This window comes from Glycine soja, chromosome 1 (assembly GCF_004193775.1).
Source record: "Glycine soja cultivar W05 chromosome 1, ASM419377v2, whole genome shotgun sequence".
In the NCBI taxonomy this organism is placed as follows: domain Eukaryota; kingdom Viridiplantae; phylum Streptophyta; class Magnoliopsida; order Fabales; family Fabaceae; genus Glycine; species Glycine soja.
The window spans coordinates 47,036,880-47,048,828 of NC_041002.1; the positions used below are offsets into that span (position 1 = coordinate 47,036,880).

The following is an 11,949-nucleotide window of genomic DNA, read 5'->3' on the forward strand; positions in this document are numbered from 1 at the left end:
TTCATCTTTCAAAGGCACATTTGTCAGCAAATTACACATTGATGGAAAAAACTAACTATTTACTCATTTTTTCTCCATGCTTCTTCGCTCTTCGCTCCTATCAAACCACACACATATCCCAATATCCTTTTAATTCTGTGCTAGCTCTTTTACCCTCTCTCCTTATCTTCTGCGTAACCATACAAATGTTAAGTGATAGAATTTGAAGTGTTGATCCAATAAAAAAATTAGAAGTGTTGATATCATTGTGTCCTAATAACATCACCACACCCAACACTTCTTTTTGAGTTCTTAAATGGTCCCACTTGTATACATTATTCACTTTTACATTTTTAAATTTAAACAATTCAGAATACTTCACTTGTCCAACCCAACACCTCCAAAAAGTTACTTAAATTAAATGGATCCCACCAATAACCCCACATCTTTATCTAGGATATCCTCCAACAATTGATTCTTATTAAGAACTAATCACAAATTGATAAGAACTTCTAAAATATTAGTAACTTTGAAGATGGTCTAAAAGGTGGAAGGTATGTTAGCAAAATTTCATAAAAGTCTAATGAGAGGAGTTCAAGCGCAGTACAAATCAAAAGGTATTTAGAAATTAGTGCATACATTGGAATTTCCGATATAGATCCTTAGAAGAGACAAGTAAATAGTAAATACTACCATGTGTTTTGTCGTTGAAAAATTACCAAGTATTGTATTGTTGTGTGCAACTGAGAGGATAAACACTAGGGAGATTTACCCATGAGCCGTGAATAATCATATAAGTGAACCTAACACCACACCTTAATCCAAAACCTTAAGGCTCAGGTTTATGAGTCTTTTCTTTATTTATATGGTTCTCAACCTTCTCATTCTTATACGAGTATTCAATGGTTGCACTTAGAGCTTAACCGTGGTTCTCCCGACTCATCTAGTCATTGACGCCAACATACTCTAATATCTTACACCGCCACAACACCTGTGGGATCCACTGTATGGCTTCCATGCATGGACTCACCCGTCCAAAAGACTTTCAATACAAGGGATTTCCATGGATACCAATTGTTATGTGTCTGAGAGAATCCCCAAGCTAAGGATTCACCATCGCCATTTTACTCGTCTGAATCGATCACCAAGTCGAACCATCGGCTTGATACCAATTGTTAGGAAATTGATGGGGATAAACACCGGGGAGATTTACACCAATGAGCCATGAACAACCATCTAAATAGACCTGACACCACACCTTAATCCAAAACCTTAAGGTTCTGGTTTATGGGTCCTGCCTTCACTTATATGATGCTCAATCTTCTCATTTCTATATGATGTGAAACTTTGCCTCACACTTATACTCCAACATGCATCAACATATACCTCATTATAATAAAGATTTTAATAATGTAATAAGTAATAGGATAAAATATGTTTGGTCCTATAAAATTTAAAAAAATATAGTTTGGTCATCATAGTATTTTTTTTTATTAATTTGATTCCTATAAGAATAAAACATATTTTTTATGGTCCTTAATGGTAACTATGTTAGATGATTCTCCTACATGACTAATAGACTTAATTACTTTGTCTCTTTACCTTTTCAAGCACACTCAGAAGACACCAGAACCCAGTGTTGTTTTACCTTCCATCCTAATCTCATCAGGAAGTGCAAGAAAATCATACAGGAAGTGATGAAAAATTATAGATTTTGGAGGGTTTTAGGTGCAAAAAATAATTTAATTCATTTTGAGAAATTTTAATTGCTACAAATTGTTTAATTCATTTGTAATCATATAACATATGTAAGTCTATTAGTCATGTCAGATTAACATCTGATGGAATTATCATGAAGGATCATAAAAATTGTTGAAAATATAATTTTTTTTGTAAGGACCAAATTAATATTTTTTTAAATTTTAATACACTTCAAATATATTTTACCTTAAATAATATAATGAATAATAAAATTATAGAAAGAAAATTTGAGGGTAAATAAGTTGTAAGAGAGGCGGAGTTAATGTTGAAAATAACCTTTGTGTTAGTAAAGTCTTTGAACCTATTAAAACTTTAGGAAAAATTTAAAAAAAATTCTTAGACACCCAATAAAAAGTGTTTGTTGACCAGGTGTTGGTAATTTGTGTATTTAAATATCTTCGCTCAAAACCTTGTGGGTGCACCCCATTTTGCAAGCATGTTAACTAAATCACAGGAGGCATTTATACTTGTAGTTGTAATACACTAACACTTATACCGCACCCAATGCAAGTACTACATTTGTCGCAATCCCATCTTCTCTTTTCTCTGTTAGAAACTAGACTAGAAACTCATCTCCATACTTCGTAACATTTTCCCTCCATGGCTCTCTCAGACACTTCCACTCCCACCAGGTAAAGTTCTCACCTTTTCCCCTCCCTCTTGTTTGGTAATGCACAATTTTTCTCTTCTGTTAAAAAAAGACCAAGTTTTTACTTCTTTTTTTTTTTTTGGGTTTAAACAGTCTGCTGATCAAGAACACTAAGAATATAAAAATCATGCATGCCTCTTTATTTGGACAAAAAAATTACATAGCTTGCTGCGGACGCCACTAAGGTCCAGATTATATATTTATTTGGACTAAAAAATTTATATAGCTCGTTTATGTCAACTTGAACCTATATGGGTTGTTCATATCAATTTCTTTGTGTTCCATGAAGATCTTACACCATACCCGTTTAGACTTAAATGTTACCATATCATGCTTGAAAATCTTGGTGCTTCTATATAAAAATTCTGCTTGTTGAAAACAGTCCTGTTTTAAAGGCCATCCATTCTTGGTTTAACTTATTTTAAAGACAATTAATTTTTTGAGAAACTTTTTGTTCCTCATTTTGAAAAAGTGGGGTAAGCCTTTTGATAATGTTGTTACTTGTTGTTGAAGATGGTAAGAGAGATTTCAATGAGGCTTTTATTGTCGTTGTCTAAAAAAGTGTTTGTTTTTAAACATAATAGATTTTCAGACTAATTCTTTAAACTATGGATCCTAATGGGCTGGTACACACCCTGGCTTCCTTACTGGATTTAAGATTCTAATTGTCAGAGCATCATGCTGCATAACATAACCAAGAAACACAATCAAGATATGGATCCTAATAGTATTTTTTTTCATAGTAAATCTTTTTATTTTGCCTTGTTGGAGTTTAAAAAACCGTTCTTTTACTTTTGTTGTTGAACTCATGCGACAATTGTGTTGAATCACAATGAGTTTATGTTAAGCACTACTTGTTAGACCATGATCATGATATTTATTTAACATATTTAGCTCAATTCCTAAGTGGTGAATGAAGCCTGCAACTTTTAACCCTTGTGTAAAAAGAGTATTTTGTGATCACCTTTACACTAGTTGGCTGAAATTTGGACAATGGAAGTGACTTGAGTAGTAGGGTTGGATGGACGTAGTTTTCAGCAGTTGACACTTGACACTGTCTTGTGTTATTGCAGTTGTCAGGAAGAAAAAGGGAGTGACTGTGACTCTCCAATTGAAAGCAATGTTTGTGATGATTTGAGTTTGACAAAGGAGAGAACTTTTGATCTTAAACCAGTGTCACCTAATTCTTCTGGTCAAGGTTTGCCATATGCACCTGAAGGGTGGCCTAATCCTAGTGATGTATGGGGCTGGAAAGTATTGAAAAGGACCTCCAATGCTGGACATTTTTGTGATAGACACCTTTATCTTCCAAAGTCTCTTCAGATATCTTCTCACAAGAGACAGAGCTTCAGAACCAAGCGTGATGTTGAGCGATACATTGAATCAAATTTTCCTAACATGGGAATTGAAGCATTCTTTGGTTTATTTAGCTGGAAGATCCCCGCTACCAAGAAAACTCCCCGAAAAGGTTAGCTTAAAATTACAGTTTTGCAATTTTCTTTTCAACCTTGTGTTTCTATTTTCTCATCCATTTTTGTCTAGTTTTTTTGTTTTTAATTATTTGCATTTTGGCATTGTCTTGATTTGTGGTAGTTTATAAAGTCTTCCAATTTTGTTCCTGCACAAATAACCTTCTACTTGTCTTGGTTTGCTTAGTATTGAGTCGATGCTTTTCCTCCATGATTGTCATGATCCCCTAAATTGTTCAACATTTACTCCCACCAACATGGTTGGAGACCTTTATTATTTGTTGATGGCCTCTCTTGCTTATACTTCTCCTTGTATGGGGGTGATTAATAGACTAATAGGATGCTATGCTAGTGGTAACTTATATTTTGTATATTTCTTCTGTTTATTTTTTATGTGTGGTGGGTCAGTTGTCTTTCTGAATAGCTTGGAAATGGAAGGTGATGAGATGAATATTTTAGTCCTGAAATGAGCAAATCAAGACTATTTTTGGTCTCAAGTTTGTGAAATAAGTTGGGATCCTCTTATCTATTACTGAGGAACTTGACTTCTAGCTCTAATATCCTTGCAACTTTTGTTGTCCCTTCTTCGTTTTATATATTGCTTATGTTTGTTTATTCGATATATTTCTTATTATTTGATATATATATATATATATGGCCTTCTAACTCTACAATCTTTGCCCATTACCCCTCCAGTGAAGTCACTGGAGACTGAAGAAGCTGGCAATGCCACAGAACAGATTGGCACCAAGTTAAAACGGAAAATACAAATCTGCAGTCAACCAACTCGGAAATCTTCCAAACTACTTCATCTTCGTCCACATATAGTGCCTGATCAGGATGCAAATATTGTCATTGATTTATGCGATCAGGACGACGAAGAGGCAAGAGTTGATTCAACTGAGAATTCAAAAGGCATCTCAGATTCTGAAGAAGGATCTGCTATGCAGACAGCGGTAGAGAAAGATCCCAAAGCAATCAATGTTCTGGAGAATCTTGATACCTTGGAGAATTCACCGGATCATGCCACTCTAGATAATGAAATTATACAGTATTGCAAGAAAAAGCTTTCTTTCCTTCTTGATGTAGACTTCCCTTCTCTTCTCTCTTGTAATGATGTTGTGGTAGAAGTTGCGACACTTGCATCACAAATTCGCAAAGATCCTACACTCAGTGTTGAGCAACTGGCACAGGTAAAGTTGGTGGAACAACTTCCATTAGTCAGTGAGGCCTTTCTTGAGGCCAAGGGGGACATTGAAGAGGCAGACAAATTCTTAGGTGTCTTGGAGGCAAAGAAACGTAAAGTTCTTAGTCTGAAAAATGACTACAAGGAAAAAGTAGCTCAGAGAGAGTCCGAAATGGATAGAAACACTTTGGCAATCCAAGAAATTGATGATCAAATCCGGCAACTTCAATCAAAACGGAGCGAATTATCTGCTGCTCTAGAAAGCATGCAAAAGGGTAAAGTTGAGCTGACTTCTGGGGAAGCAGGTGTTGCCAACTCAATTCTATCCCTTGTTGGGGAGATTAATCATGGATTATCTGAAAAATCAAAATGGGAGATGAAGAAAGCCAACTCTGCCCGGCGTGTAGCTGAGATACAAAAAAAGTTCATCAATATAAGAGGGCTAAAATTTTAATCAAACTATTGCACAGGTTCTCATTTTGATAAAAAGCTCTTTCTGGATAACTAGCTATGAGACTGATCTGTCTATATTTCTAACTAATGGGACTACATCTATGTAAGTTGTGCCAAATCATGTGGCCTTTGACTGTGACAATCGCCGGATTTGTGTTAAAATATACAAATTAATTGTTCTGCAGACACCTTTATTTTATTTTTAAAGGTTGTTGGGTTTTATACCAAGTGTTTATTGATCTCCAGTGAAATACAGATTCATTTAATTTGCTCTCCCGTCCTATGCATTTGGGAGAAATTGTTAAATTGTTTCAGACTATCAGGGTTTTAATTAATCTCATCGTGATATGTAGTTAAGTGATATTCTTATTTCTAAATCGAAAAACTCGAATATATATATCTGATGTAGAGATTAGTCAGAACTATGGACATGTAGTAATTCAAAACTGCATAATAACTTCTTGGCATTGCCAGCAGGTTTGAGAAGCGTTTTCTAGCACGTCTTCAAACATGTTATCTACTAAAAGACACGAGTCAAGTATATATAATAACTTCTTACACAATTGAGGAACATGTGAATCTCAATACAATCTTTCAAAATAAAAATGAAAGCCACAACAAAATAAAGCTATTTTATCGATTGTACAAGTTTCCAAATGTATCAGCATGCTAGGAGAAGATTATTTTAACAATCACAACGAATGAAAGAAATGAAATTAATTAATCAAACAATCAACAAATAACAACAAACATCACTTAATTAAAGAGAAGGGGTAAAAGGCACTTTGGTGGAAGGTAGCCATGCGTTTCCAGCAATAAAATTTGCAACACTGAACTTTGAGGCTTCAGAAGCGCTAGTTATGACACGATAACCAGACCATTTAACACGTCTAGCAGTAGAAGAACCTGGACCAGTGTTCATGTACTCTCCATAATAAAGCGTGTCTAATGCAAAGTTACCACTCCATTCCATCCAACCCGCAGGGTTGATCAAGCCATCAAGATAAGTCTTCATGAAAACTGTTCTTGAATATTGCTTCCATGGTCTTCCAAGATAAGTCCTAACCGAGTTTTGAACTGGTCTCAAATCTGATGCAGCTGTGACTCTTGAATTGTGAATGGAAATTCCAGTGTTTTGATTTGGGTCGGTTCGGCCTTGGGCAGTGATTGTGTTGACTTTGTTGGGAGGGTTTCTTGCAAATATGTTACAGTTTTGTAACACAACTGCAGCATTGCCAAATATGAAGTCAACAGTGCCATAAATGTTACACTCTCTATAGAATTGCCTCTCAGAGTGGACATATAATGTGTCTTGGTAACCTTCAAAGCTACATTTGTAAAACACTGACAAGTCCGATCCAGAACGCAATGCTACAGCTTGGTGGTTTTTTGCACCAGCGGTGTTCCTAAATGTGATACCTTGAGCTATAAATCCATCCCCAACTACAGCTGCAAAAATTAATTCATAGTTAAGTCTCTTTTAAGTGCAATAAAAGTTTCTTTTCAAATACGCAAGATACTATTGATCAAAACTGTTATGCTCACTTTTTTTTTTTTAATAATATTGGTGAAAATCAGATTATAGTCGTAGATTATTTTTATTATTATGAAAAAAGTTTTTCTTTTCAAATATGCAAGATTTTAAAAACAGATTAAAATTAACGGCTTAATTATATGTTATATTTTAATCAGTTTTCATTTTCTCGTTTTATCCACTGGAAAAATAAAACTCATCAATTTTAAAAAAATAATACCATAATCATTTTTTTACAATTTTATCATGAAATCTGATTCTTATAGACAATTTAAATAAATTTTGGTAATTTTCTTTAAATTATTTTTATGTAACACAGTCAAACATAAAACCTAAGAAATGATTAGAATTAATTAACAATAATAAAAAAATATAAAAAGCTTACCAACAGTGGCTGAACGGAAGGTTGTGGTGCCTCCTCCAACACTTTTGCTACCTGTGATTATAGTCTTTCCAATACCATCTCCAACCAACATTATATTCTTTGCTTTCACCTCAACTTGTTCATCGTACACCCCACCCTTCACATATATCACATACCTTCCACTACTACTCTTTGGAGCTGCATTTATAGCTGCACTCACTGTTGTGAACCTTCCAGAGCCATCTTTTGCCACCACTACGTTGGCTCGAGAAGCCGGTGAAGAAGCTTGCAACAACTTTCTATCACCTGGCTTCACCCATGTTGGAAACCCTTCTTTGTAACTTGGTTCTTGGTATGGAACCTTGTTAAGGGCCAAGGTGTTGCTCAGCAACTTAGTAACATTGTTGGACATCAAAGGGAGAACATAGTCTTGAACACCAAGCTCATAGAACCCGGCTTTGCATGTCTCAAGGTTAGTGAGAGCTGTGCTGAGCCATGTTTGGGCATCAACTTGGGAGAGCTTGGTGTTAGGCTTTAGGGTTTGGTTGAGTTTGCGAATAGTTTGCTCATAAAGCTCAACACAATCAGCCCAAGCAACTCTTTCACGTGGGTTTCGGCACTTAGAGCCAAGTGAGAGAGTGTTTTCATGGCCTTTGAGTGCTCTCTCTTGAGCAAGTTGCAATGAAAGTTTGAGGAAATCAGATTTTTGCTTGAGGGGTTTGTATTGATAAGTAGGATTATTGCTCAAGAAATACTCACATGGTTGAGGGTTTGGGGTTTGGTTGCACCAAAGTTTAACCTCATTCCAAGAATAACCAGAAACAAAAGAGGATAGTAAAAAAGGAATTAGTAGTGCTAGGAGCAGGCGAAAAGCTTTCATGGTTTCTGGTTATGCTAGCTTCTATATGGCTATAATAAATAGTACTTTGAAAATTGATAGTGAATGATGAAGATGATGGTTATGTGAGAGAAGGGTTTGATTGAACAGAAATTGAATGTGCGTTGCATGTCTTAATCGTGTGCCTTTATATAGAAGAAGATGGGAGGGGTAATGATGGAATCAATTATATGGAATCTACAAACTTTGATTTCTATTTGCTTGTCGCCTTTTGCTTCTCCATGGCTAATTGGCTATGCATATTCTTCTGTTAGAACTTAGAATTAATTAATTAATTAAATATACAACCACTATCGGTTGTATTCACAATCAACATGGAAGTTATTGGCACAATGATTGAAATATGGCTGATATATGCATATGTACGTCTTGACTTTCAATCTGCATATAGTCTTTGACTTGACAATCTAGGGAATATTTTAGCAGCCAAATATGTATTCATGTTCTTTTTGTTACATGTCTTTTATGGAGGGTGGCTAATAGTTTTGGATATGATAGTTATTGACATTCGACAGTTAGGATTAATTAGCACATAGGTTTGTAATATAATGACTATGAGAAGGACTACATTATCAGTGGATGTTGTGCACGTGGGAAGTAGTGCATGGTTGTTTCAAATAATTAATTTAAATTATTTAGGCTTAAATATATTTTTTATTTTTAATATTAGATTTGTGTGTTTGTTCTTTAATAAATTTTTACTTTGTATTAACTCTTTAATAAAATAATATTTTTTATTTTTTATCCTTAATATTTTATTTTAATTCCTAATAAATTAAAAAAATTATGTTTACTTCGTAATAAATTAGCAAATTTTGTTTTAATTTGTATTAATAACATATGAGAAATGTTTATGATAGAGTAAACACAAAATTTACTAATTTATTAGGGGCTAAAAACAAGTGTTAAGGGCCAAAAACAAAATTTTTGTTTAATAAGAGATTCATTGCAACACTACTAATAAAAGGTTTTTTTATGACGCACTTTCGACGACGCTCATAAGATAACCGTCTTAGTAGGGTAGACAGTGGCATTTTCGTAAATATATCGCTTATCCAACGAAAATGATTTTAAAAAACCGTCTTCAAATGAGCTCTACGACAATGGTTATTTTTAAGACCGTCTTTGAAAACACTTATTGGAAAATTAGTGGCATTTTTTAAATTAACTAAAGTAATTTAAGACCGTTCTGTGCTAAAATCGTCTTAGAAAGAAGGGATACAAAGACGGTTTTTATCTAAAAATCGTCTTTAAGTTTAAATATATAGTACGCTTTCCGACATTGTCCTGTCGTGCTCACTCTCATTCAGAAATTCCTTCCTCTCGTCCCCAATGTGTTTTGCAACTTACCCCAAAAATCCATCATTACTCTCTCACCACGTACCTTGCCTCAGCCTCGCGTTGTGGCCTGACTCTCGCGCCTTAGCTTGACGCTCGTCCCCTTCATTTTGCCGCGATCTGCAACTCTGCATCATTGTGTTTGTGAGGTGAGTTTCCCTTTTTTCTTTACTTATGTGCTCATAAAGAATACATTCTCAAATGTCGTGTAGCTTGTTTTTGGGTATATTTTTATCCATATGTATCATATTTTTATCACCGTAAAAAACAACCTTAAAAAAAGGTTCTATGTTGAATTCAAAGTAGAGGCATGGTCAGCCTTAAAAAACCACTACTAGTAACTAGTGTACATTATAGTAGAAATCAAATAAATGGCATATGAAGTTACTAGTTTTACAACATAGCTAGAGGTAAACGTATTCCAATAAGTTACTACTTATTGGAATATTGAGGAAGCAAATCAGGTTTTGATTAGAACATCAAAGAACAAAGGAGAGTTGAATTAAGGCTGGTTATTATACAAGAATTTGTTGCTTTTGCTCCCATCACAAACATTGACATAACAACAACTTCTTCTCAAGGTTCTTTTGATGGACAACGGGATGGAAAGGGTTGCTTGTTACACCTACTAGCCCTGTGTTGACAATTTTTGTGGCTGCTATTGGTGTTAACTTCTTCATGCAGGCTTCTTGGAATGATGTTGTCATGTATTATATCCTAGAAGTGTATAAGGAAGTTGGGATTAAGGTTGAGAAGCAACTTTTTGGTGTTACAATCGTCATCGGAATATCCAAGACTTGCTTTATTTTGATATCAACCTTGTTCTTGGACCAAGATGGGAGGAGGCCCATGTTGTTGTTAGGCTCATGTAGCATGGCAATCTCATTGTTTGTGCTGGGCTTGGGTTGTACCTTGCTTAAGTTATGTGGTGATAACAAGGATCAATGGGTCATTGCTTTGTGGGTGGTTGCTGTCTATGTTGCAGTATCATGCTTTTGTATTGGGCGTGGGCTGACAACTTGGGTCTACTCTTCTAAGATTTTCCCTCTAAGGCTAATGGCCCAAGGTTCCAACTTGGCCATTTTTGTGAACCGTTTGATAAGTGGGATTGTGTCCATGACATTCCTTAGTGTTTTAGAGGCAATAACATTTGGAGGCATGTTGTTTGTGCTTGGTGGGGTGATGGTGTGTGCCACACTTTTCTAAAATTTATTTTTATCAGACACCAAAGGCAAAAGGTAAGAGGAGATTGAAGCGTTGTTTGAAGATAAAGTGCATTGAATCTGAGAGTAAGGTTTACATTAAAGCTTTCATCTTTCTTTGAAGATCAAGCCTTTAGAAGTTGGAAAAAAGAAGTAGTGTTTTTGTCCAAGAGATTGGCAAATCAGTGCAATTATTATTATTTGTTTAAATTGTTGTTTGCCTGGCAAGGTACGTAGTGGTCTATACATTTGGACAGACTCAGGAATGAATGTCTCCCAAGAAATAAATTGTTTGGAAATTGAATCTTGAGCTTCTTTGTTTCATTGGAAATTGTATTTGTTAAGGTATTTGATTGTTTTCTCTATGAGTGCATATGCATAAAAGCATATATAGTATAAGAATGAATGAGAGGGCATACACATTTCAAAATTAGCACCAACCTATTAATCAAGTTGAGAGCAGATTTGGCTGAATGACTTCCAACAATCAGAAATTCAATGCTTCCTTGCTACTTGCTAGGTGCCTGAAATTGAAAGCCTCAATTCAACTTCTCCTTTGTTCTTTGATGTTCTAATACAAATGCTAAGACCCAAGGTAAATGTGTTGGTTGTTATAGTCATATGAAGTGGCTCAATCCCAATCATGTTTAATTTATAAGTTGTTATGTTCTACACTATTTTATCATTTAAGTGACTTAGTGACCGTATAAGCTTATAGACTATATTCTAATTGGTTTAGCTTGCAACACTATATATCCTATCTTGTAGCAGCTTCTAATTTAACTTTGTTTTATGTAACGACTGGTTGATGTGGGTAGGAAGTAGGATGATACTACATTAAGTTGTATTTCACTTTGAGATGTTTTTTCATCACTATGATGAGCAAATTAGTTAGAAGATGATAACTCCATGAGGGGGTGCAGTAGTTTCTTAGGGAAGATTCATTTAATGATCTTCATTTTCTGCAGTATAATATGTGTTTTCGAGGATAAGAGTGAGGAGGTAGTGATATCCTTATATTTTAGCAGATTATTAGAAATAGGGAATAGTTTATTCTGGTAGAAAATTGTATCCTTGATTAATTCAATATAAGTATAACTAATTAATTCACTTTAA

The 11,949-nt window shown here is 34.8% G+C and overlaps 2 protein-coding genes across 2 annotated transcripts; one reads left to right on the forward strand and one right to left on the reverse strand.

Moving 5' to 3' along the window:
- Nucleotides 1-2,167: 2,167 nt before the first annotated feature.
- Nucleotides 2,168-5,681, forward strand: LOC114417230. The gene is made up of 3 exons (XM_028382363.1): nt 2,168-2,372; nt 3,463-3,857; nt 4,555-5,681. The coding sequence occupies exons 1-3, from the start codon at nt 2,341-2,343 to the stop codon at nt 5,496-5,498; spliced, it is 1,371 nt and encodes a 456-aa protein (XP_028238164.1). The 5' UTR covers nt 2,168-2,340; the 3' UTR covers nt 5,499-5,681.
- A 334-nt stretch (nt 5,682-6,015) lies between these two features.
- LOC114417238 (pectinesterase 2-like) lies at nt 6,016-8,375 on the reverse strand. Its single transcript, XM_028382375.1, has 2 exons — nt 7,417-8,375; nt 6,016-6,946 (listed from the first exon to the last, which is right to left on the reverse strand). Exons 1-2 carry the CDS (start codon nt 8,273-8,275, stop codon nt 6,258-6,260), a joined length of 1,548 nt encoding a protein of 515 aa, XP_028238176.1. The 5' UTR covers nt 8,276-8,375; the 3' UTR covers nt 6,016-6,257.
- Nucleotides 8,376-11,949: the final 3,574 nt, after the last annotated feature.